Source organism: Notechis scutatus, chromosome Z (assembly GCF_049901735.1).
Source record: "Notechis scutatus isolate UNSWTSFEM ecotype Mainland chromosome Z, rNotScu1.2, whole genome shotgun sequence".
In the NCBI taxonomy this organism is placed as follows: Eukaryota; Metazoa; Chordata; class Lepidosauria; order Squamata; family Elapidae; genus Notechis; species Notechis scutatus.
In genome coordinates this window covers 112,487,525-112,514,668 of record NC_142025.1, presented here as the reverse complement: position 1 = coordinate 112,514,668, position 27,144 = coordinate 112,487,525, and the positions used below count along the sequence as shown (strand labels likewise).

The 27,144-nt window shown below is 38.7% G+C and overlaps 2 protein-coding genes and 1 pseudogene across 2 annotated transcripts; all 3 read left to right on the top strand.

Moving 5' to 3' along the window:
* Positions 1 to 3,747: 3,747 nt before the first annotated feature.
* LOC113424158 (olfactory receptor 6X1-like) lies at positions 3,748 to 4,612 on the top strand (annotated as a pseudogene).
* Positions 4,613 to 14,064: 9,452 nt separating this feature from the next.
* On the top strand, positions 14,065 to 15,003 carry LOC113424159 (olfactory receptor 6X1-like). The gene has a single exon (XM_026685763.1). The coding sequence runs from the start codon at positions 14,065 to 14,067 to the stop codon at positions 15,001 to 15,003; it is 939 nt and encodes a 312-aa protein (XP_026541548.1).
* A 9,669-nt stretch (positions 15,004 to 24,672) lies between these two features.
* Positions 24,673 to 25,614, top strand: LOC113424161 (olfactory receptor 6X1-like). The gene has a single exon (XM_026685764.1). The coding sequence runs from the start codon at positions 24,673 to 24,675 to the stop codon at positions 25,612 to 25,614; it is 942 nt and encodes a 313-aa protein (XP_026541549.1).
* The last annotated feature ends 1,530 nt before the right edge of the window (positions 25,615 to 27,144 follow it).

The window sequence follows — 27,144 nt, the reverse complement described above, 5'->3', positions numbered from 1 at the left end:
CTCTCTCTCTCTCTCTCTCTCTCTCTCTCTCTCTCTATATATATATATATATATATATATATATATATATATATATATACATATACACATACACACACACACACACACACACACACACACACACACACACACACACACACACATATATATATATATATATATATATATATATATATATATATATATATATATATATATATATTCTGAGGTTCTTGCGGGTATTTGTATGTGGATCTTTGGTTATTCGGGTTTTCTCCCACGTAAGATTGGAAGTAATTGTTGATAAATCACAGCCACACATGAAACAAACAGTGCACAACATCTCAGACAAGGTCCTCACCGAAGCCGAAACCAAGGTCCTTTCAAAAGGATTCAACTTTGCTGTCGCTCCCAAACACATCCCCACAGAAACCATCATATGCGGAGTTGAAACCAGCCTGACCAAAACCAACCCTGATGATGCTAACAGAATCAGACTCGAAATCACCAACATCCTCTGCACTAGCAAACCACCCAAAAGCAACTTATCCAAAGAAGAACAAACTGCACTACGTAACCTGAAAGAAGACACCAGCATAATAATCCTACCAGCAGACAAGGGCAACGCGACAGTGGTTATGAACGCATCTGACTACCAAACCAAGTTAACCAACCTACTCCTAGACCCCACATACAAACCCCTAAAGAGAGACCCCACCACCTACCTAGAAAAAACCACCAGATCCAAAATAAAAGCCTCCCCCATCAGTGAAGAAATCCAGCAAAGAATCATACCCAGAGAGAAATCATCCAGATGCCCTAAGCTTTATGGTCTCCCCAAGATACACAAAGAAGGAACCCCACTTAGACCAATAGTCAGCTCCATAGGCTCACCTCTACAAAACCTAGCCAAATTTCTCACCAAACAACTACAGCCCTATGCAGAATCCATCAACTCACATGTAAGAAACTCATTCCAGTTCATCGAGATCATAAAGAAACAAAACTTACAACCCAGCGACCTACTAGTGAGCTTCGATGTCATATCCCTCTTCACCCAAGTGCCAATAAAAGAAGCCTTGACAGCCATCCAAAACAAATACAACCCCCCCAGGCAGATCCTAGATCTGACCAAACACTGTCTATCCAATACATACTTCACCTACAATGGACAAAAATACAAACAAATAGAAGGAGCACCCATGGGATCACCCCTCTCACCTGTCATCGCTAACCTCTACATGGAACACTTTGAAACACAAGCTCTAGAAAAATATGATCACAAACCCAAACTCTGGCTCAGATACGTAGATGACACCTTCATAATCTGGCCACATGGGAAAGAAAAACTGAACAACTTCCTCACACACCTCAACAGCCTACACCCCAAAATACAATTCACCATGGAAACAGAAGCTAACAATCAACTTCCCTTCCTAGATGTCTTGGTATACAAAAAACCCAATGGCTCCCTAGGACACACCATCTACCAGAAGAAAACACATACAAACCGCTATCTACATGCACTCTCACACCACCACCCAGCACAGATCAATTCCGTAGCTGAGACACTCATCTCCAGAACAAAATGCTTAGCTGATGAACAACACCTAAAAACCGAACTAAACACTCTCACCAACGTACTAACAGCCAATGGATTCCAAAGAAAGAAGATTACCCACCTAATCCAAAAAGAACCCCAACCAAAATCCAAGACAGAGAACAAGAGAACGGCAAAGCCCTCCTCCCATATATAAAAGGCACTACAGACAAAATCAGCAAGATCCTCCAAAAACACAACATTAAAACAGCATTCTGCACAAACAGAAAAATATCCACCATCCTAAGAAACCCTAAAGACAAAATCGAGTTAGAAAACCAAGGAGTATACGAAATCCCTTGCACCGCCTGCCCCACCACATACATTGGACAAACTAACAGAAGAATAAGTGCACGCGTTGAAGAACATAAGAACTCAATCAAAAAGAAGAACCGACCTCTTCCCTGGTCCAACACCTCAAAGCCACAGGACATGAGATTGACTTTAAAAATACCAGAACTATCGCCAAAACCGAACACTTCAACAACAGAATAATCAGAGAAGCCATAGAGATAGAAAAACGCCCACACAGCATGAATAAAAGAGATGACACCTCCCGCTTACCAGCCATTTGGAAACCCGCCCTCATGAACAGACGAGTACCTAACATGATGAATGACACCAGATCCACACCCACGAGGCCACACAAGATGCCACCACCACACTTCCACATAAAAAGCAGACTCACACCCACACAGAAGATGAGACATGACCACAGACCAGAAGCCGCACTGCAGCTGCATTACTACCCACTTCAAACCCCTCTGAGCCATACATGAAGCGAACTGACCCCCACCATGAAGATGCAGCACGACCACGAACTTGGAGCCAAACAGCAAGATCACAGCTCACCAGCTCAAATCCCCAGTAACTAAGACCAACCTGAGCACAACCAAGCCCCCACCTGAACAGAACACACCTCCAGCCAATCAGAACACAGCCAAACCCCCAACCAATGAGAACACACCCCACCCAATCAGAACACAGCCAAGCCCCCACCCAATCAAGTCACACCCCCACTAGCAGTTAAAAGGAAGAAGCAGCTGCAAGCTCACATCACTCTGAGAAGCACAGAGTTGAAGACAGAAGCCTGAAGATGATGAATGAGACTTCATCGAAACGTTGCCTAGTTACTTCCAATCTTACGCGGGAGAAAACCCGAATAACCAAAGATCCATATACATATATACATATATACATATATACATGTATACATACATACATACATACATACATACATACATACATACATACATACATACATACATACATATATATATATATATATATATATATATATATATATATATATTTGTTTTCTTAAGTTTTCGCGGGTATATATATTGCAAAAGAGGATTTTCTCATCTCTCATAGATGTGGTGGACTCCTCTTCATTGGATGAAACCAACAGAAGACTAAACAAGCATCTGTCTGAGATGCTTTGATCTCAATTCTTTCACTGAGGAGAAAGTCAGACATGAAGGTCCATATGGCATCTTCCAATCTCTGGAAAGATGTTGTATACAAGAAGGTCAAATCTTCTCTTTTCTCTGTCAGCCCATAGCTGACAAGATAGGCTAATGGATTCAGATAACAGGAAAGTAGATTCTAACTGAAAGCTAGGGGGAAAAAACCACCTGAAATAAGAGCAATTTAACAGCGGAAATCAGTGGGACAGAGGGCTCCTCTTCATCTTCCTTTAAGAAGAACTTAAAATACCCCTGTCATAGAGATGTGTGGATGCCAAGCTGACAAGTATCAATGTAATAAGAAACAAAAGATGTACTTTGATTGTTTTCTTCAAATACACAAGAAGAAATGGATAGATTCATGTTATAGAAATTATACAAAAAAACTTTATGTTGCAGATTTTTAAAATATAAATTATCAACTATTTTTAAACAAGATTATCTTTCACATACACATTTCACTAAAAGCTCTGGAAAATGTAAATGCAATTTTTTATTCCTATTGAACTTGGTTCTAGGTTCCAAAAAGTGGATCCTGCACCTTTGGGAAAACTGCAATGATGATGATGATTGGACTTGCTTCTAGGCCAAAGGTTTGGGTTGCCTGATAAATCATCAATGTGTAAATCAATAATCTCAGTGAAACATCCCTCTGATACTGCTGAACAATTATTCTGCTCTTGCAGGAATTGGTTTGGGATGGAGAACCAAACAGTTGTGGCCGAATTCATTTTACTGGGATTTCCCAGCATCCTAAAAGTAAGATTTCTGGTGTTTGTTGGTGTCTTGATGATCTATATCTTGACCGTCACTGGAAATATTGTCATTGTTGCAACTGTGGCTTATGACCCTAGTCTCCATAAGTCAATGTACTTCTTCCTGAGCAACCTCTCATTCCTAAGAATCATGTACATGACAGCTAAATCCCTAAAGTTTTGGCCAATTTACTCACTGTCAAGAAATCTATCAGCCTGACTGGTTGCAAGGCTCAAGCTTTTTCCCACTTTTTCTTAGGGGCCACAGAATTCTTCCTTCTCACTGCTATGGCATATGACCATTACATGGCCATCTGCCACCCTCTTCATTATCACACAATCATGAGTAGCAGAGTTTGTGTTCAACTGGCTTGTGGATCCTGGTTTGGTGGCCTGATGACTGTCTTGGTACAGACCATTCTGTAGTGTTCCAACTTCCATTCTGTGGCCCAAATACTATCAATCACTTCTATTGTGATGTTGGACCATTGCTAAGTCTGGCTTATACTAACACTCATCCTATTGAATGGATAATCTTTGTTGTTGCCACCATTGTGGTGTTCAGCAATTCCCTGTTGATGGTGGTTTCATACATCTTCATAATTTCCACTGTAATGAAAATCCCATCCATTTCTGGAAGACAAAAGGTTTTTTCTACTTGTATCTCTTACTTAATTGTTGTTATTCTGTTGTATGGGGCAATTATTTTTATATATGTCAGACCAACAGGACATACATCACTAAATATGAACAAGGTAGTTTCCCTTCTCAATACTTTGGTCACACCATTGCTCAACCCTTTAAATTAAAGATTCTTTGAAAAGGGGGTTAACCTGGAATAAAGTATTTGAGAACAGCTACAAGTAATTTTTTTTTATAAAAATAGAGAAATGACTGGCTAAATAACTATGGAGCACCATAAATCTAATTCAACTTTAATTCATATTTAATTCATATTTAATTCATATTTAATTCAAGTTCTTTTTTCTGTAAGTCTTAAACAAATAACTCTAATTCTAACCATTAGAATATGATCATCTGAAAAGGCAATTGGACTTCTTTGCTTTTCCTTGAAGAGGTTTTGCTTCTGAAGAACTGAAGAAGCTGCTCAGATGAGAAGCAAATGTATTCAAGGAAAAACAAAGAATTTCCAGTTACTTTCTGAAAAAAGCAACTTTGGAACAACCATGACTTGGATGACTGAGAATTTCGATAGATTTCAGAAATGATCTTTTTTCAATACATTTCTTAATTAATTTTTGTTTAATGAAAATCTGAAATATATATTGACATATGCCATTTTATTCCATCCTGGTTTGCATATTTTGTTGCTGGAACTAGCAATATTAATAATGGGACAATAGTTGGGTTTAGGAGAGAGTCTACTGGTAAGATGTAAAAGTTAAAAATAGTATTTGATCAACCCAAAATCTGTGTGCTTTGCCTTGTCCCAAATGTTCCATCTCTGAACAATTAAATTTTAATTGATAGGTATTTTGCATGTATGCTTAAGAATTTCAGTAAGATATAGGCAGTTTTAAATAACTTTTTATGTTCTCCTACCATAAATATAGCTAGCCTTGAGAACATCATTTTTCTACCCCTTGTCCCAAAGGTGCTTTTTCTGGAGGCAACTGTACTTCCTTGTTTTGCTTCTCATCCATGAAACTTCTTCAGCTATGACAGGATAATGGAGAATAGAAGGATTTATATTTCTTGCAGACAGCTGGTAATCTGCATCCTTTTAGAGCTGTAAAACTCCTGGCCCACAGACCAGATGTGTCACATGCTGGTCTCATCCACACACGGTTTAGTGAATGGGAAAAAAATTCCAATACATCATGTGACACTACCATGATGACATGAGTTCAATTCCCCTGTTTTAGAGAGTCACTGACTGGAGCACTTGGAGGTTTATCTGTGTCCTCAGGGTCACCTGAGTAATGCTTCTGGTTCCTGTAGTCTTACAAATTTTCCTCTGGAAATCCATTCCTGCTCCCACACCATTCTAAGGGTGTTCATCCCAAATTGTATAGATAAAAGTTTGTAGAGATTCCCAGTCATCCAGGTCTTGGACTGAGAATCTCTACAGACTTTTAGCTATACAATTTGGGATGAACATCCTTTGAATGGTGTGGGAATAGGAATGGAGGAAAAATTGCAGATTATAGGAGTCAGGAGCACTGCTCAGGTGACCATGAGGACACAGATAAACCTCCAAGTACTTCAATGACCTGCTAAAAGGATGCAAATGACCAGCTGTCTGCAAGGAATATAAATCCTTCCATTCCCCACTATCCTGTCAGATCTTGGATGAGAAATGAAACATTTTCAAAAAAAACATAAAACAAGAAAGTCCAGTTTCTCCTTAAAAAGCACCTTTGGGACAACCAGGACCTGGATGACTAAGAATCTCTACAGACTTTTAGCTATACAATTTGGGATAAACACCCTTTGAATGGTGTGGGAGTAGGAATGGATTTCCAGAGGAAAAATTGCAGATTACAGGAACCAGGACCACTTCTCAAGTTACCCTGAGGACCCAGATAAACCTCCAAATGTTTCAACAACATGGTTGGGACATCCATGACCTGGAAGACTGAGAATCTTCAGACTTTCTACCCCTTCCATAACAAATAATATTAACACATAATGTTATATGGTACTGTTTGTAAGCAAAGGTCAACAGCTATGGATGCAACTGTTGAAAACATAGACATAATTAATTTAAAGTAATAAAAAAGGGAAGCATCAGAACATGTCCTGAATAATATTTGCAGTTGGGTGATGCTGACATTGATGGTGATGATAATAAAAGGAATTACTCAGATTGTGTTATGTTATCCCTTACTCTTGCTTTCTTTAAAAATTTAATTCAATGAACAAATCAGAAAAATCAAAAACAGGAATTTATTCTTATTTATTGAAGTGTATTTACAGACTTTTGTAAGAAATGAGCACACAATTTTTACCTGTAAGTTCTTACAGGGTTTACAAGGTAAGTTCCTACCTTGGCAAGAAAGTTTCCTCCTTTAAATCCTGGGAGTCTACCTCAGTGAAGATCTTACCAGGAAAATCAACATAACCTAGGTGACCAGAAAGACCCAATAGAGACTCCATTTCCTTAGGGTCTTGTGAAAGAATAAAGTGGAACAATGACTGATGACCTCCTTTTACCGGTCCACAATAGAAAGCATCCTCACATATTGCATTATGATGTGGTATGCTGGCTTGGCAGCTATGGATAGAAAGATATTATAGAGGGTAGTGAGCACAGCACAAAACATTGTGGGCTGTCTCCTGATACTACTAGATGACATCGCTAGGCCTTAGAAGAGTGAGGAAAATCCTCAGGGATGACTCACACCCTGGTCAATACTTCTTCACTCTCCTGCCATTGAGGTAGAGAAGCATAGCCAGCCACACCAACAGGCTGAAAAACAGTTTCTACTTGTGGGCTGTCAGACTCCTGAATGGAAAATAACTTCATATCAACATAGTATGACAGTCTTGTGGGGCCAGCACATTGTGCAACAAGATCACATAGGGTAATAAGATTGGGACTGGGTTTGGGACTTCAGTCCTCACTATGAGTTGTGTTGAGGGGGTACACAAAGGAAGGGTCAGCCAATCTCACTGTACACATGTTGTACTCTGACAATAAAGGTAATAATAAGAAACAGCTTCATTTCATTCCAGAATTGTCAATATCAGCTGTGTTAAATCTGTTTTTCATGGTGTTCACTATTCTTTCTACCTTTGAACTGTCTATGCGGCTGTCTGCATGTCATGCATCGGATGAGGAAAGCACATCTTTCTGCTTCTACCCTGGCCACTTTTTACAGAGGCATGATTGAGAGCATTTTAGCAAACTTCATCACTGTTTGGTTTGGTGGCAGCAGTGCCTCATATAGAAAGTCCCTACAGAGAGTGGTAAGGACAGCCAAGAAGATTATAGGAATCCTGTCATTCAGTATACTGCTTATACGTGCTATGTGCCTAGAGCTCAAAGCATTGTTAAGAGATCCCCTACATGCACTTCATGGTCTGTTTCTGTTGCTCCACTCTGGGAGGAGGTTTCAAAGTGTTTCTAGCAGGTCTACCAGATCCTGTAACAGCTTTTTTCCTAGGCCATCCATCTTCTAAACCTGTAAGATTTGCTTCTCTTGCCATGTACATGTATACATCCAAACTAGACTTTGTTGTCTCTCCATGTCCTATAATATATGTGCACAATTTATTTATTTATTTATTTATTTATTTATTTATTCATTTATTTATTCATTTATTTATTCATTTATTTATTCATTTATTCATTTTGTCATGTTTATGTTTATATTAAAGATGGGGATACTTTGATAGCTGTATGCAATGTAATATCATTTTAATGTATGCCGGTTCATGTACATTCAACATGACACTAAAGTATTGTATTCTGTATTCTATTCTAATTCATAAGCAACTTTTCTAAATTAGGATAATGGTAATTTACAATAGCAATAGCACTTAGACTTATATACTGCTTCATAGTGCCTTACAGCATGATCTAAGTGATTTACAAAGCCAGCATATTGTCCCCAATAATCTGGCCCCTCATTTTATTGTTCTTGGAAGGATTGAAGGCTGAGTCAACCTTGAGCCAATCAGGACTGAACTGCTGGCAGTGGGCAATACTGCATTCTAAACCCTACGCCACCATGACTCATATTGAATGATTGAATTAAATCGATTGAATTGAATATGTGATCAAAATTCAGATGCTTGGCAACTGGCAAGAAAGTTGCGGTATCCCAAGGGGATACGAATGGCTTTTAGGAACTTCTGACAAGCAACGTCCATGGGTCAATTTTAATATATGAAGTGATTCACTTAATTATGACAAGAAGGTTGTAAAATGGGACAAAACTCAACTTTGTTACTTACCAATTGAAATTTTGGACTCAATTCTGGTTATACATTAAGGACCACCTGAATTCCCAGAAATGAACAGCTTTATCTCAATATACAAGAATATTTTTGAGCCTTCCTGAAAATCTTAACAAGTCTTACTTGAATGGTTTGGTGGCCTAGACAGACTTATCTTCAAAAGACCTAATTAATCTGCCCTCCCAATGATTATTTCTTTTTTTTCTCAGCTTCACCTAGAAAATTTCAAATGATCCTTTTCCATTATTTCAAAGTTGTTCTTTGAAGACATCCATACATAAATTACTAATTGGCCTAAGAGAAACTATTACCAGTTACAATATCCCCGAGGAGCTATTAAGGAAATAAACTTTTCTGACTATTCTGTCTTAGGGAAGAGAATATATGTAGAATCTTCCTGCGTTAAAATTGTCTTCACATGTTTGATGATGGCCAGAAGGGTAAGAAACGGGATTCTGTATTTTTCTTGTTGAACATGTTGTTGTTGACAATTTTGTATATATCCTCTTGAAATGTCAATCTAAGCAAGTTTATGCATCACGAGTGCAGGTTCTTCTTACTGAGATTAAGTATATCAGCCAAATGCATGCAACATCGCTGTATGGAAATTGGCAAGGCTGTACCATATTTAAAATCCCAGGTTCAAGACAGGTGGATCCCAGGTTCAGGACAGGTGGATCAGAATAGAGCTGGAAGGGGCTTTAGAGGTTTTTTAGATGAAGGAGAATCTACTTAGTAGATGCAACATTGAAATTGCTTGGGATTTCAGGTGTAGAACTGAGAGATTTTTAAAAAGGGACATTGCATTGTCTTGCTGAATCCTAAATAGAGATCCCTCTACTAAGATCTAGCCATGGTGGAACAGGAGTTTCATAGGCACCCTGCTTCTTGCAGTTGTCAGTGTGATGGTCGAAAAGATGGAGAGATACACAGAGAGAAGGAGAATCCCACCTGCTCTGCCATTTTAAGATTCTATGATTTGGAATTGGCCAGTTTATTTTAAAGATATAGAATTATAGATAAAGAAATCCATAACTGTCCTTCTTAAAGAATTCCCTGTATGGAGATTCTCAATCATCCAGGTCATGTTTGTCCCAAAGGTGCTTTCTTTCTAAAGGCAACTAGACTTTCCTATATTGCTTGAAAACGTTTCGCTTCTCATTCAAGAAGCCTCTCCAGAAATGAAGAAGTGAGAGAAAATAGTTTGGAAGCTTAAAAGTAGGTTACTATTTGCAATCTGATAAAAATTTGAGCAGCTCTTATTTAAGGAATATTTTGCATTGGGGCTCTTTCAGTTAATGGGGGTCTTTAACTGGAATCTCATGAAATCAGGGTGGGCTGTGTGTGTGTGTAACAAGGTAAGCCAAGGTAAATCAAGGTTCACAATTCTCAAATCCTGTTCCCAGGCAATTGCAATCATCCTCCTGCCAGTCAAATAATAACAATAACAACTAAAATCACTAAGAAAAAAGGATTGCCCCAACCGAGAATCTGCTTGAATTTAGAGCTGGCTATTCTGTTAACTCCCAAGTCTTTGGAATCCCTGTTTTCTTAAATGCTGGCTTAAGATGTTTTGAATTTTTCCCATTCTCAAAATATCTAACATTTTTTATGCACACACATTGTGAACATGGAGACTGGACAACTTTATTTGTATTTCTTGTATCTGGTTGGCACTCACAAAGCACTAAGATGGTTGCGAAGATTTAAAGCAGCACTTTCCAGGTTCGAAGAATAAGGTTGATGTTAATAAAAGCTTGTCAGGTAAAATTAATATATCGCTATTTCCATGACTATACCTTGTTCTAGTCCTTCTTTTGCTTTTTTTTTTAGCAATTATAATCTGAGCAAGTAAAGACTATTCCCATGTGAGATTTCAGAAATCAATCTTGTATGTCAAACTGTTATTTGATGCCTCCCCAATCTTTATTTATTTATCTATGGAAATTCTCAAGGGTGCTTTTAAGTTTCCTTTTGTTTCTCATCAGTTTGAATGGATGGTGGGGTGGATGGAAGGATCAATTCTGACAGGAAGAACAAATAGTATCATCCCCCCCCCATGCCAACTAGTTAGAACTGATGGAACTTCTTGGTTGAGAAGCAACATATCTTCAAGGAAAAACAAAGTAAGTCTAGTTGCCTTTTGAAAAAGCAGCTATGTTACCATTTAACCAAGGACCTGGATTGGGCACTCATTTACATCATCTCAAGATACCACGATGAACATTATCTGGAATTAAGACAAGGATGTATCACAGATCAAATGCAAAATCGTCTTTTGCTTCCTGGGTGCAGTTCTGTGTTTCTGAGCAGATTTTAATGCTGTGCAATGTCTTAATGTAGGGTCATAGTTTTGCCAGCATCTACTGAAATTCTCTTGAGAGATGGAGTATAAGGAACGCTGACTATACTTAATTAGTAATCAGGACTATTATTTTCCCAATAGTACTGTCTCTGAAAAATATTAGAAGGAAACATGTTTACTATATCTCAGTACTCACTGGAACACTGCTATGAACCTTTGGAACTAATGCACAACATAGAAAATGGTGGAGTGGGAGGTTATATGCACAGAAGAAGAAAGCAAAATACAATTAGAAAAAAAAAAAAGAAACACATCTGTTTAGGTTATAGTATTCTCTCCTTTGCTAAATACAAGATCTACCTTGTAAAGTGGTACTGCAACAATTATCTAAATTCTAGAAGGACATCGTCCTGAAAGCAGGATAGATTTAATAGGAAGTGGAGCTCAGAAATTGGGATTGAGCCTGTTATTGTGGATTTATTTCTCTTCCAAAGAGTCAGTAGAAAAAATAATCCTTCTGATATCTTTTGTCCTCTGGGCACTGCAGCAACTACAGTACATTTGTGGTACTCCACCTGTGACAATTATATACCAAATATACCAACTGTGACAATTCCTGTGGTAGACTGATGAGGCCATGCTTATAAATTGTGTAGCTTTCTCTCATTCATTAGTTTAGTTCTTGATACTCTGAAAACACAGTGCTGCTTAATTGTTTGTGAACCTAGAATTTAGGCATCGCTAAGGTCCACTGCAATCAGCAATAATGTAATCATATTACATTGGAAGCTAAAAGATAAATGAAGGGTGGGAGGGAGGGAGGGAGGGAGTGAGGAAGGAAGGAAGGAAGGAAGGAAGGGAAGGAAGGAAGGAAGGAAGGAAGGAAGGAAGGAAGGAAGGAAGGAAGGAAGGAAGGAAGGAAGGAAGGAAGGAAGGAAGGAAGAGTTCCATGTCTTAACCACAGAATTTTTACCAAATTCAAGACAGGATGATTTCTTAGTGTGCTTCATGGTTGAAATAAAAACAAGGGTTATCTCTTGTTTTTTCCTACCTGTCTACTTACTGTTGCTTCTATAATGTATTAAAGCAAGGATGTCAAACTCAATTTCATTGAGGGCTACATCAGGGTTGTGTTTGATCTTGGGGGTGGGGGCATGGCCAAGGTGGGAATGGGAAGCTCAACATCACACCTGTTGGGGGCGCCTGTGGTGGCCCGAGTGCTCTGCTAGTGAAAATGGGCTGTTGAATTCCATTTTCAGAATTTTTGGCTGCCATGGCCTCCTGCAACCCTCTGACAGTGAAAACAGAGCTGGAGAGTCCATTTTCATGGGCAGAAGCACTTGCGAGCCAGTCCTTTGCTTGATTCAGTCCCTGGGCCTTCAGTTTGGCACCCCTGTATTAGAGAGAGAGAGGTCAGGCAGAAGAGGTATGTTACTGATCTCATATCCCATAAGCCTAGGCATTATGTTAGGTGGGATCTAACATCAAAGCACTTTCTGCTCTGGCCATATCTTGGGAATCATTCTTGCTCTCAAGGTGTGGCTGGCCTCTTTGGTTTTATTTTAATGTGTTTTTATGTATTTGGGCTGTTTTATTATGTACATTGCCAAGGGTGCTATATGAGGTTATAAAAAAGTAACAAATAAATCAACAAATGGAAGTTAACATCAAATGCAAATCTATTTTACAAGAAACTGCTATTTTATTTTTTATTTTTATTTTTTATTTTTTCTTTATTTTTCTTCTGCCATTTATAAACAACAATAAATAACAATCTAATAGAGATTTCAATATTAAATATTAAGCTAAGAAAGAAATATTTATTACACCATAGAACAATTTCATCCATTTTGCAGTTGTTGATTAAGGATTTTAAAAATACAAATTAAACAATCCTTTGGACATTAAATTTTCAGAAACCATTATTAATACTGAAATGAATATTTTTCCTCATCTTAAAAAGCTTGATTTTCAAATCAGTATAGGGCTCAAATAGTAATCTAATTTTTCAAAGAAAAACTATATTCTGAAATTTTGAAGAAATTGTCACAACAACTGTTTTTTATGTTACCTTCATGTGTGGCTTTCAAAGTCTCTACCTGTATATATCGTCTGATAATAAAGAAGAGTGTTTCTTTACACTAGCACATTTGGTGCATTGAATGAGAGATTGCAGTCATATGAATTATCTGTATGTTCATGTTCCTGGTACTCTCTAACTTTTTTCATCCTCTCCCTTTCATGGGGAATCTTCATGTAGAGCAAGACCAACATTTATTTATTTATTTCTATTTCATATGACTTCAAGGAAAAAAGAAAGAAAGTTCAGTTGTTTTTTGAAAAATCAACCTTGGATAAGAAGCACTTTGGATGACTGAGAATCTCAATACACATTATGTCCAGACCTTCTTATTGAATGGGGCATATTACTTAGAACCTTGACACATTAAATATCTCTTTGAATTATAAGCAAGTAGTTCACTGATCTATACAACCTATTAGATAGCTCAAGATTTTCAGATACCATAATACTGATTAAAAATTCAACCACAATTGAGCTCTTCATTATTTAGTAAGATGTTTTTTTTCTGCTTAAATGTGTTCTTTTTTTTATTTCAGGAAAAAGAAGATGGCCAGTGTAACTTCTGAAATATCAGTCCAAACACTGAAATATAATGTGGTGCACCAGAATTTTGACATCAGCATTCTGACTTTTCATATATTTCTTGGCATAATGCTGCAAATGATAAAATGCATTATCTTTTTTCATTATGTTTCATTATGTGTTATGAAAAGAATAATCAGTTTTCCAGACAGACAAATTTAGCTAAATAGAATGATTGCGAAGTTTTAAATGCACTGTGCTTCCTTCCTCCACCCTTCCTTCCTGTTTTGGGATTTTTTTTCTTCATTTGTTTCTGATTCTTAACTTTATTTGTAAATGTAATGCACACATTAGCAATAATTTTTTGAAATGCTAGATGTCTTCTGAGCTACTGCTGAAAAATCACTGACCATTGGAACCTGACCATGATGGAACCAAGGAATCTGTCCCGAGTAACTGAATTTATCCTATTAGGAATTCCTTTTCTGTATGACTTTCACCGAGTCTTCTTTGTGCTGGGTCTGTTCATGTACATTGTAACCATCCTTGGGAATGGCTTCATCCTCATCATTGTCACAATTGAGCCAAGACTTCAGACACCGATGTACATCTTCCTGAGCAACCTTGCTTTCCTGGAGATTTGCTATACCTCCACTGTGGTGCCCAAATTACTACAGACATTTATACAAAGCAAAACCACCATCTGCTTCCACTGCTGTCTTATTCAAGGATTTTTTCACTTCTTTTTCGGTAGTACAGAGCTTTTCATCCTGACAGCAATGGCCTTTGACCGCTATCTGGCCATCTGCAAGCCCCTTCAGTATCCCATCATGATGTCCAAGCACGTGTGCCTTCATATGTCTTTGGCCACCTGGTATGCTTCCCTTGTGATTTTTATTTTATTTTTTTTCACTATTTGGAGACTGCCATTCTGTGGGCCCAATATTGTGGACAGTTTCTTCTGCGATATTGGTCCTCTGTTGAACCTAGTCTGTGCAGATATCCATTTCATTTTGTCTCTCTTTCTGTTGTACGCTTTTGTAATCGTGATTATGACCTTGTTTCTCATGATTGTGTCCTATATTTTCATCATTGCCACCATCCTACGCATCCCCTCTGCCGTGGGGCGGAAAAAGGCCTTCTCCACCTGCACATCTCACCTGGTGGTGGTGTCCATATTGTACGGAGCTCTTATGTACATGTATGTGAGGCCCAACGTCCAGTCCTCATTCTGCTTGTCAAGGACTGTGGCAATCTTGAACACCACTCTTACCCCAATGATGAATCCTTTCATATACACAATTCGAAATGCTGAAGTCAAAAAAGCTGTCCAGAATGCAATCCATAAAATGAAAGGGACCTGAAATTAGGACAATGAGTGAAACAATAGTTTATTTATTTGATTTGTCAATTGTTTACAAGATAATAAGTATAAGTGTATACATAGATATGAATACATGAAATGGGTACATATAAGAAAAATAAAAGAAAAATAAAAGAAACAATAGGACAGGGACGGTAGACACATTGGTGCGCTTATGCACGCCCCCTAGAGATTTCTTAGGAAAGGAGTGAGGTCAATAGTAGACAGTCTAAGGTTAAAGTTTTTGGGGCTTGGGGAAGAAACTACAGAGTCAGGTAGAGTATTCCAGACATTGACCACTTTGTTGCTGAAGTCGTATTTCCTGCAATCAAGTTTGGTGCGGTTAACCTTGAGTTTGTATCTATTGTGTGCTCTTGTATTGTTATGGTTGAAGCTGAAGTATTCATTGACAGGTATGTATGATTTTATATACCATGCTTAAATCAGACCAAAGACGGCGTAATTCAAGGTGTTCTAGTTCTAGAATTTCGAGTCTGGTGGCATAAGGTATTCTGCAACAAGTAGAGGAGTGGAGAACTCTTCTTGTGAAATATTTCTGGACTTTCTCAATTGTGCTAATACCAGATACGTAATGTGGGTTCCAGACTGATGAGCTGTATCCAAGTATTGGTCTAGCAAATGTTTTGTATACTCTAGTTAGTAGTGTGATATTACCAGAGAAAAAGCTACGTAGGATTAGGTTAACAACTCTTAATGCCTTTTTGGCTATGTAGTTGCAGTGGGCTCTAGGACTTAGATCATTAGAGGTGAGTATTCCAAGGTCCTTTACAGAGCTTGGATCATCAACAAGATCTTGACTATTCAGCTTGTATTTTATTTTCTGATTTTTTTTGCCAATATGTAAGACAGAGCATTTATTTGTTGAGATTTGAAGTTGCCATTTGTTTGACCATTCTGATACATAGTCAAGATCTTTTTGAAGGGTAGCAGTATTGTCTGTGGTATTGAACAGCTTTACATCATCAGCGAAAAGAATGCAGTTGCTCTTAATATGATCACAAAGTCATTTATGTAGAGTATGAAGAGAGTTGGTCCTAGAACACTGCCTTGGGGGGACACCACTATTGACAGGTACAGAATTTGATAGGACGCTCCCAATTTTGACCATTTGTTGTCTGTTTGACAGGAATGCTTCTATCCAGTTATGCAGTTGTCCAGAGATACCATAGGATTTTATTTTTAGGAGTAGTTTGTCGTGTACCACTGAATCAAAAGCTTTACAGAAGTCTATGTAGATTGCGTCTATTGCTTTGCCCTGATTGAGTTGTGTCGTCCATATGTTTTTGCAGTGTAAGAGTTGCAGATTACAGGATAGTTTTTTTCTGAAACCAAATTGTTTATTGGAGAGTAGGTTGTTTGTCTCTAAGTGGGAGGATGATGGATTGGTTAATAATTGATTCCATGACTTTACAGGTGACGCAGCATAAGGAGATTGGTCTGTAATTTTCAACTAGGCTGGGGTCTCCCTTTTTGAAGATGGGGATGACCGTGGCTTGTGACCATAGGTTAGGCAAGGAGCTGGTCCTGAAATATTTTTCAAAGATTATGCTTAGAGGTTTGGCTATGGCAGTGGGTAGCTTTTTTAAGAAGTAGGCACACATTCCATCCGGTCCAATAGATAGAGATGGTTTTAGATTGCGAAGTGCTTTTTCAACATTGTCTTCTGTAAAATCGATATGTATTAGATCATTGTAGTTATCTGTGGTTCGGCTAGGAAATACTGGGCATGATCCATTGCTGTTTACAAATACTGAGCCGAAAAATGTGTTAAAGATGTTGGCTTTAATGGTGTTGTCGTTGCAGTCTTTACCATTATGTCCTATCAGGGGTGGGATGGACCTTGACTCTTTTAGTTTGTTGTTTACAAAATTGTAGAAAGCATGGGTGGAATTGGTGCTTAGAAGGTTTTCCTCTTGTTTAATGTGATAATTGGTGCATTCGGTCTTTATCTGGTGGCATAAATTTTTGTATCGGCTTTTGAAATTGGCAACGTGACCAGATTTGTTTTTCCGCCAGAGTGATCTCTTTTTGGATTGAAGTTTCCTTATTGATATGGGTAATCTGCTTTTTTGTTTTGTTTGTTTGTTTTGGGAGTTGTTGTTGGTACATATAGTTTGATGACTCTTTTGACTTCCAGTAAAAATATGTTGTAATGGTCTTCAAGTGAATAGAGATTGCCAATCAAGGGATGAGAGATCGTTGTCTATAAGATCATAGTTGCCTTTTTTGAAGTTATAATTGGGGATTACGTCATTGTGGTGGTTTTTGTGTGGGCGTATGTTGAGACAAAAGTCAATCATATTGTGGTCACTGCTGGAAAAGGGTTCTTTAGTTTGTATTCCGTAAATTAAATTCAAACTACTGCAGAAGATGAGATCGAGGCAGTTGTTTAGTCTAGTGTTGGTTACTAGTTGTTCCAGTCCCAGATTTGTAACAGCATTGTAGAAGGTTGCGTGTATGGTTTCAGTTCATTTAGGGTCCAGTCAATATGAGGTAGACTGAAATCACCAAGAAAGAGAAAAGGTTATGGGCAGGATGCTGCCCATGTTAGTAGTGTATTTAGCTTGTTTACATGTTCGATGTCATAATCAGGTGCTCTGTAACATAGTAAGAATCGAATTGTGATATTTAAGGATAGTTCACAGATGATGGTCTCAGGAAGAGCAAGATCCTGGGTAACTTGGATATTTTTTAGATGTAAGGACTTTTATAGAAGATAGCAACACCACCTCCTCTACGAATTTCACGATCTGATCGGTAAACATGATAGTCTCTTACTGTGGTAATGGAGTCAGGGAGAGATGCGTTGAGCCATGTTTCACAGAGAAATATAATGTCGAATTTAGCCATATTTAGTAGGAGGAAAAATTCAGGTATTTTATTCATGAGGCTTCTTGCATTGAGTAGCTTGCATTTAAGGCCAGCAGTAGTTGGAATTGAGGTAGTTAGCGGGCTGCGTGCCTAGTCTTGGGTGATGGTGGATTGGTTGAGGTAGAGTTGTGATTGAAGGTTAAAGCTGAGTTGCGGGTTGTGTGATTTACTTTTGATACAGTCAGCATGGTAGTCAATGTACAGGTCCTTCTCTCCATTGTCTAGACGTTTTTTGAGTTCTGTGCGGAGTACACGGGAGCGGGCACATTGCTGTATGGTTAGGTCAGGGCGGCAATGGAGGTTCTTATGGTTGGTGTTGGTTTTGGCGAGTGAATTTATAGTGTAAATGAATTTACGTTTGCTTGATTCATTTTTGCAAATGACCCTGCAGAAGCGTGGGGCCACAGAGCCGTCTCTGTTTTTGAGCTCTCGGCCAATGCAGGAAATGTCAAGTATTTCATCAGGGGAGATGTTTGATGCTTGATAATCACTGATGATGTTTCGGACAGTTGTGATGTCATCATTATCATTGATGTCCTCTAGACCAAATAAGATGGCGTTTGGACGTTTCCGTTCACGCTCAACAGCTTCTCTGATGAGGATTGGGATATCAATATTTGTCTGGGTTATTTTTTTTTTTTTTTGTGGATTGGGTTGTGGATTGGGTTGTGGTTGTTGGGTAGAGATGTGGTTTGTAGCTATTGGCTGTTCAGATTTTTGCGTTGTGTCTTTTTTTCCGAGGTTGGATAATCTTTCTTTTAAGGCATCCAGGGATGCTACTATGGTGTCAAGGGATGTTAATCGTGTTTCAATGGTATCAACTCTTTCCAACAGATCCAGTTTGGGTCTGCATGATTTGCAGAGATATGGAAACTCATTGCATGATTCTAGGTATTGAATCATTTGCTCGGGTAATCCCAAGCAGTCATGATGAGCGTATTTGTTACACAGAGAACATTTGATGGAGTTTTCATTATCCTTTAGAGTTTTGTAGCATTTAAGGCATGTGCAGGAGTCTTGTGCTTCATTGGTGGGGATTAATTTCTCTTTAGGTTGTGGTTTGGCATTGGATTTTTTTCTTGGTATGGTAGGTTTGTTAAGATAGTACATTGATTGAATTAATTAATGGAACAATTTTGGGTTATCAATATAGCCAATATCACACCAATCAATCAATTGCAGTAATCTCTCTAGTCAGATAATTTTCCCAAGCAACAATCAGCCTAATCAATTAATTACAGTTCCAGGACTCTCATAGCTAGTAGGAATGAGATGAAATTTAGAGGATTGTGGCACTGGTGACATTTTGAGTGATGCAACCAGAATTCAACTGGCAATAATTTCAGACTTAAAAACACCATTTGACTTTATAGTTTACAATACAGGTAGTCTTTGACTTATGACTTCAATGTGAGTCCAACAATTTGGTTGTTGAGACAATTGTTAAGTGAGTTTTGCCCCACTTTACTATCTTTCTTGACATGGTTGTTAAATGAATCACTGGAGTTAAGCTAGTAATGCAGCAGCCCACCTGGGTTTGTGCAGACCCTGGTGTGTGTATGTATTACCTCTGCTGCGGGAGCTGCATTGATTGCAGATTTTCTTCCAGGTTCAATTCAAGGTGCTTGTTGTTACCTTTAAAGCCCTTCATGACTTGGGATCAGGTTATCTAACTGACCATCTCTTGCTGGTCATATCTACCCAATCCACCAGAGTGGGAGAGCAGGAATTTTGCAGGTCCAACCCCCAGGTTAATACACCTGGTGGGACCTAGAAGAATGGCCTTCTCTGTGATGGATCCTTCTCTCTGGAACGTCATTCCCCCAGAGATTAGAATGGCCCCCACTCTAATACTCTTCCAGAAGAAACTGAAGACCTGGTTCTGCCAGTGGGCTTGGAGAACTCAGAAACCATGTAGCCCATTAAATGGCTTGGGTGATCTGCTGTCACTGGGGCGGGGGTAGGAGGTGATTTTATTTTATTATGCGATATTAATTTATTTGATTCTTTCTATTATTTTTATTGTTCTAAATGAGGTTTTATATTCTGTAAGCCACCTTGAGTCACCATGGGCAAATAGGTGGCAATATAAATTACATTAATTAATTAATTAAAACTAAATAAACAGATAAATAAATATGGTTGTTAAGAGAATCTGGCTTTCTCATTGATTCTGTTTGTCAGACAGTCACCAAAGGGGATCACGTGACCCTGGGACATCACAAGTGTCATAAATATGAGTCAGTTGTCAAGTATCTGAATTTTGAGTACATGATTGAGATGCTGCAATGGTGATATTCTTTCAGGAAGTCCACAATTGATTGCTTCCTTTTTCAATTGGCTCTTTAAAAACTTTCCTCACCGCTTTTAGTGGTGGAGTGGAAAAAAACCCACTTCTGCCTCTCTTCTTGAGTCTCATTTTCACCCCACTGTTCCCCAGGGGGCTCTTTCTCCCAATAGATTTGAAATTAAAGTTCAGTTCAATTCCTCACCCAGAGCGATTATACCTTCTTTCAAACTTCTCTTTCTTTTGGCAGCTGTCCCAGCTTCATAGCATTTGGCCGCTTTCCTCTGCCATTGGTTTTGAAGGCTTCCTTTGGATCAACCAGGGAGTTTTCAGTCTCCCTGGGATCAACAAAGTGTGCTTTCTTAAGTTATTGGCCCTCTGAAATGATTTAGGTCCATCTGGACCACCCGACAGCCAGGATATTGAGGCTGTCCCCAGGAACTCCCAGAAAGCTCAATGTGATACTATGACGTCAGCTCTGCCCTCCAACTAGTCCAACTGCCCCTCCACCCAAGCAGGAGACCCTATGCCAATCCTGACAAATGGCAGTTTAGTCTCTTCTTGAAAGCTTCCAGTGATGAAGCTCCTACAACTTCTGAAGGTGACTTCTGTTCCATTGGTTGATTGTTCTCATTGTCAGGAAATTTCTCATTCCTAGATTGAATCTCTCCTTGATAAGTTTCCATCCATTATTCCTTGTCAGGCCTTCAGGTGCTTTGGAAAATAGTTTGACCCCTTCCTCTCTGTGGCAGCCCCTCAAATATTGCAAGACTGCTATCATGTCTCCTTTGGTCCTTCTCTTCACTAGACTAGCCATGCCCAATTCCTGTAACTGTTCTTCATATGTTTTATTCTCCCCTAATCATCCTGGTTGCTCTTCTCTGTACTTCTTCTAAAGTCTCAACATCTTTTTAATAGTGTGGTGACCAAAACTGGATGCAGTATTCTAGGTGTGATCTTAATAAGTCTTTATAGAGTGGTATTAGTACCTCACTTGATCTTGAACCATGGTGGGGTTGGAAATCTCCATCATAGGGTGGCACGTGTTCTCAGATGCAGCAGAGGAAACTTCGGCTGGGCTCTTGAGAGATGAGAGTGACTCCCTCAAAGGGGATGTTGGATAAACATCATTCAAAGGGTGAAATAGAGAGAAAAAAATGTTAAAAAATATGGAAAATATATAAATCACATCCTATATACTATCGTTGTTAGTCATCCTGGCTTAATTTTCCATTCATTCTTGACTCTTAACAAAATGAATTAATCACACTCTTTCACTACACACCAGTGTGGAAACTTTTGCAATATCCCTGAGGACCTGTTAAGAAATCACATAAGGAAAAAAAAAACCTCCGGTTATTCACACTTGCTACTTATATGTAAGGCTTTTCTTTGTTAATATGGTCTCCAGAATACATACAATAGTGATTAAAAGGTAAGAACAGAGATTATTTATTTGATCTGGACTGTAATCCTGTTTAAAGACTGTGCCCTTATCAACATCTGTAAAACTGGTGTTTTTGAGAGAGAAAAAACTGCACTCAAAGGAGAAAATCTTTTACATGTGGAAGCTGTGATGATAGATAGCTAAATAGCTAGCCAGCAAGAGAGAGAGTGTGAGACAGACAGAGATGACAGACAGACAGACAGACAGACAGACAGACAGACAGACAGACGGATGGACTGACGGATGGACAGATTGGATAGATGGATGGTTGGGCAGAAAGATGGAGAGACAGAAAGATAACTAGACAGACAGATGGATAGATGAATAGATAGATAAAAAGACAAAGAGAAAGAAAGATATAGATAAACAGACAGACAGACAGACAGACAGACAGACAGACAGGCAAACAGATGTAGACTAAGCCATGATATATAGATATTCTTGAATGTAAGTGATGCTATTGGAATAATAGCTGTAAATCATGCCAAGTTTTGGGACCCCAAGTTTCATATGGCCTTGAAAATCATGCCAGGATTCAAACTCTTGTCAGGGAGGTGTTGATACAAAGTCATTTCTGGACCTTAGCAAAAACTGACTCTGGTTTATTTCAATCTAATTAAGCACCATGAAATAAAATTCTTGTGAATGCAGTGATAAGGGTTTTTTCCCCCTATTGTATTAATCTGTTTGAATTGGGGAGGTGGGGAGGTTTCTAGGTTTCAAGATTTAGTCTGGATCATTGATCATTCAGCAGCCTTGAAATTTGCATCCGTATCACTTTCTCTCCATTTTTTTTTCCAAATTGTTGGTATGATGGTCAAAAAGATAGAGAGACATATAGAGAGAAAAATCCCACATGCTCGTTCATTTTAGGATTCTGCGATTTGGAATTGGCTGGTTTATTTTAAAGATGCAGAATTATAGATAAAGAAATCAAAAACTGTTCTTTTTAAAGAATTCCCTGTATGAAGATTCTCAGTCATCCAGTCATGGTTGCCCCAAAGGTGCTTTCTTTCTAAAGGCAACTGGACTTTCCTATATTGCTTGAAAATGTTTCGCTTCTCATTCAAGAAGCCCCTCCAGAAATAAAGAAGTGAGAGAAAATAGTTCCTCTTTGGAAGCTTAAAAGTAGGTTACTATTTGCAACCTGATAAAGATTCGAGCAGGTTATATTTTAGGAATGTTCTGGAGCTTTTTCAGTCAATAGGAACTTACCAGGAATCTCATTGTGGGTGTGGGTATGGGTGTGGGTGTGGGTGTGACATACAAATCCCAGAGAAGGAAACAACTGCTTTGTGTCAAAGGAAGGAAGCCCAATATTCAGAGTCTCAAATATGCAATGAATCACAGTTTGATTTTCTTTTTAATCTTAGCACTGCACAGTCTTATCAATTCTTCTTCTTTAATGCTCAAATCACTTTCTCCTTTCCTCCCTCCCTTCTCCTCCCCTCCCATCCAAAAAAGTAACATGAGATTGAGATATGGGAGTGTAGGGGCTAAGTTTAAAAACAAAGCTTGCTTGGAGTTAAAATTAATTGTCCCCAAGTTAAGCCAAGTTCAAAATTCCCAAATCCTGTTTCCAGGTAATTCCAATCATCCTCCTGCCAGTCAAATTATAACAATAAGAACTAAAACCACTAAGAAAAAGGGTTGCATCAACAAAGAATCTGCTTGGATTCAGAGCTGGCTATTCTGTTATGCAGAAACTCCCCTCTGCCATGGGGAGGAAGAAGGCCTTCTCTACCTGCACATGTCACCTGGTGGTGGTGTCCATATTGTACGGAGCTCTTATGTACATGTATGTGAGGCCCAACGTCCAGTCCTCATTCCGCTTGTCAAGGACTGTGGCAATCTTGAACACCACTCTTACCCCAATGATGAATCCTTTCATATACACAATTCGAAATGCTGAAGTCAAAAAAGCTGTCCATAATGCAATCCATAAAATGAAAGGGACCTGAAATTAAGACAATGAGTGAAACAATAGTTCCAGAACTCTCATATGTACTAGAAATGAGATGGACAATTTTATTTGTAAATATTTGACCTAATTGACACTCACAGGGGACTGAGACAGTTGCAAAAGTTTATAGTAGCACTTTCCAGGTTCAAAGAATAAGACAGGTGTTGGTAAACGTTTGTCTGATTGTTCAGACAAAATTAATATATTTCTATTTCCATGACTATACAATGTTTTAGACTTTATTTTTCTTTTTTACCAATCATAATCTGATCATGTAAAGACTATTCTCATGTGAGATTTCAGAAATCAATCCTATATATTAAAATGTTATGCAATGTTTCCTAAATGAACTATGTTCCTTTATTTATCGATGAAAATCCTCAGATATCCAGGTCATGATTGTCTCATAATTGCTTTTTCAAAAGGCAACTGGACTTCCTTAATTTTTCCTCATCCAACGAGCTTCATCAGTTCTGATAAGATGGGGTAGTGGTGGAAGGATCAATTCTGACAGGAATAACTAATAGTACCATCCCCCCAGCCATCTATTAAGAACTGATGCAGCTTCTTGGGTGAGAAGCAAAGCGTCTTCAAGGGGGGGAAAAGGAAGTCCAGTTGCCTTTTGAAAAAGCACCTTTGAATTCTCTTTTATTTAGTAAGATTTTTTTCCTTAAATGTGTTCTTCTTTTATTACAGAAAAAAAAAGAAGTGTAACTTCTGCAATATCAGTCCAAATATTGAAATATAATGTGGTACACCTGACATTACTATAGTGACTTTTCATACACTTCTTGGCATAATATATTGGAAATGATAAAATGCATTTCATGTTTTCATTAAATGTGTAGGTGTTATAACAATAAGTCAGTTTTCTGGAGAAACAAATTTAGATAAATAGAACATTTCACAAGTTTTAAAAGCACTGTACATCCTTCCTTCCTGTTTTCGGATTTTTTTTTTCTTCATTTGTTTCTGTTTCTTAACTTTATTTGTAAATATAATGTACATGTTAGCAATAATTTTTTGAAATGTTAGATGTCTTCTGAGCTATTGCTGAGAAATCATTAACCATTTTGAAATGATGGAACCCAGGAATACATCCCGAGTAACTGAATTTATCCTATTAGGAATTCCTTTTCTGTATGACTTTCACCGAGTCTTCTTTGTGCTGGGTCTGTTCATGTACATTGTAACCATCCTTGGGAATGGCTTCATCCTCATCATCGTCACAATTGAGCCAAGACTTCAGACACCGATGTACATCTTCCTGAGCAACCTTGCTTTCCTGGAGATTTGCTATACCTCCACTGTAGTGCCCAAATTACTACAGACATTTATACAAAGCAAAACCACCATCTGCTTCCACTGCTGTCTTATTCGAGGATTTTTTCACTTCTTTTTCGGTAGTACAGAGCTTTTCATCCTGACAGCTATGGCCTTTGACCGCTATCTGGCCATCTGCAAGCCCCTTCAGTATCCCATCATGATGTCCAAGCACGTGTGCCTTCAAATGTCTTTGGCCACCTGGTATGCTGCCCTTATAGTTATCTTTCCTAATTCTTTTATGGTTTGGAGATTGCCGTTCTGCAGGTCCAATGTCATTGAACATTTCTACTGTGATTTTGGTCCTGTGTTGAGGCTTGTCTGTGCGGATACGCATCTCATTGAGTTTCTCAGACTGTTAGCCGCCTTTGTAAGCGTGATTATGACCTTGCTTCTCATGATTCTGTCCTACATTTTCATTATTGCCACCATCCTATGCATCCCCTCCACGGTGGGGCAGAAGAAGGCCTTCTCCACCTGCACATCACACCTTTTGGTGGTGTCCATATTGTATGGAGCTCTTGTCTTTATGTACGTGAGACCCAACATCCAGTTCTCATTTCGCTTGTCAAAGACTGTGGCAGTCTTTAACACCATGCTTACCCCAATGCTGAATCCTTTCATATACACAATTCGGAATGCCGAAGTCAAAAAAGCCATCCAGAATGCAATCCATAAAAGGAAAGGCACCTTAAATTGAGACAATGAGCAGAATAGTTCCAGAACTCTCATATGTACTAGAAATGAGATGAAATTTAGAGGATTGTGGCACTGGTGACATTTTGAGCAATGCAACCAGAATTCAACTGGCAATAATTTCAGACTTAAAAACACCATTTGACTTTATAGTTTACAATACAGGTAGTCCTTGACTTATGACTACAATGTGAGTCCAACAATTTGGTTGTTGAGACAATTGTTAAGTGAGTTTTACCCCACTTTACTATCTTTCTTGCCATGGTTGTTAAATGAATCACTGGAGTTAAGCTAGTAATGCAGCAGCCCGCCTGACTTTGTGCAGACCTCAGTGTGTGTATATATTACCTCTGCTTCAGGAGCTGCATTGATCGCCGATTTGCTTCTGGGTTCAATTCAAGGTGCTTGTTGTTACCTTTAAAATCCTTCATGACCGGGTTATCTGAGGGACGGTCTCCTGCTGGTCACATCTATCCAACCCACCGGGGGGGGGGAGAAAGGTTGCAGGTCCCATCCACCAGGGAAGTACACCTGGTGGGACCAAGAAGAAGGGCCTTCTCTGTGGTGGATCCCTCTCTCTGGAACATCATCCCCCCAGAGATTAGAATGGCCCCCATTTTAACAGTCTTCTTAAAGGTGCTGAAGACCTGGTTCTGCCAGTGCTCCTGGGGAAACCAGAACATTAAATGACTTGTGTGATCTTCTGTCACCGGGGCAAGAGGTAGGGGGTGATTTCATTATATTATGCTATATTAATTTATTTGATTCTTTTTATTAGTTTTATTATTTTAAATGAGGTTTTATTTTCTGTAAGCCACCTTGAGTCAATATGGGCAAATAAGCCTCAATATAAATTCAATAAAGAAATAAAGACATATATTAAATAAATATCTTTGTTTTTGAATCTGGCTTTCCCATTGACTTTGCTTATGAGAAGGTCACCAAGGGGGATCAAGTGACCCTGGGACACCACAGCTGTCAGCCTTCAAGACTCCTTTCCTTTTTCTCACTATCTTTATGGCTGCCATAGTAATGTGGGGAGGGTGAATCAATTGGGCTTTGAGGGGTGGGAAATGTGCTGGAGGTTTTAGAGAATGAACTGTATAACTTGCGGAAAACTTTGTTGTTTATGCTTATTCACTTGCTTACTGTGCAACTGCAGCTCTTTATCCAACTAGGCCAAGGTCAAGGGTCAGATGTCTGCATCACCACCTGAAGATGCCCCTCATGACATTATACACATCTTCGATTAAATGGACCACCTGAAGCGTTGTTGGTGGGAACATTGCCATAACTTTGTATATGTGTTTTTTCCATGTAAATCCTCAGATCTAGAATCCCTTTGATGCTACCACTTGATTTCCAGTAAATGTTTCTTTTCTCCATAACAATGGAGTCTAAGACTGTCTTTCTTGGATTTTGAATGGAGCACCATCTGACAGCAACCGTCATAAATATGAGTCAGTTGTTAAGCATCTGGATTTTGAGCACATGACCATAGGGATGCTGCAATGGTCCTAAGTCTGAAAAAGGA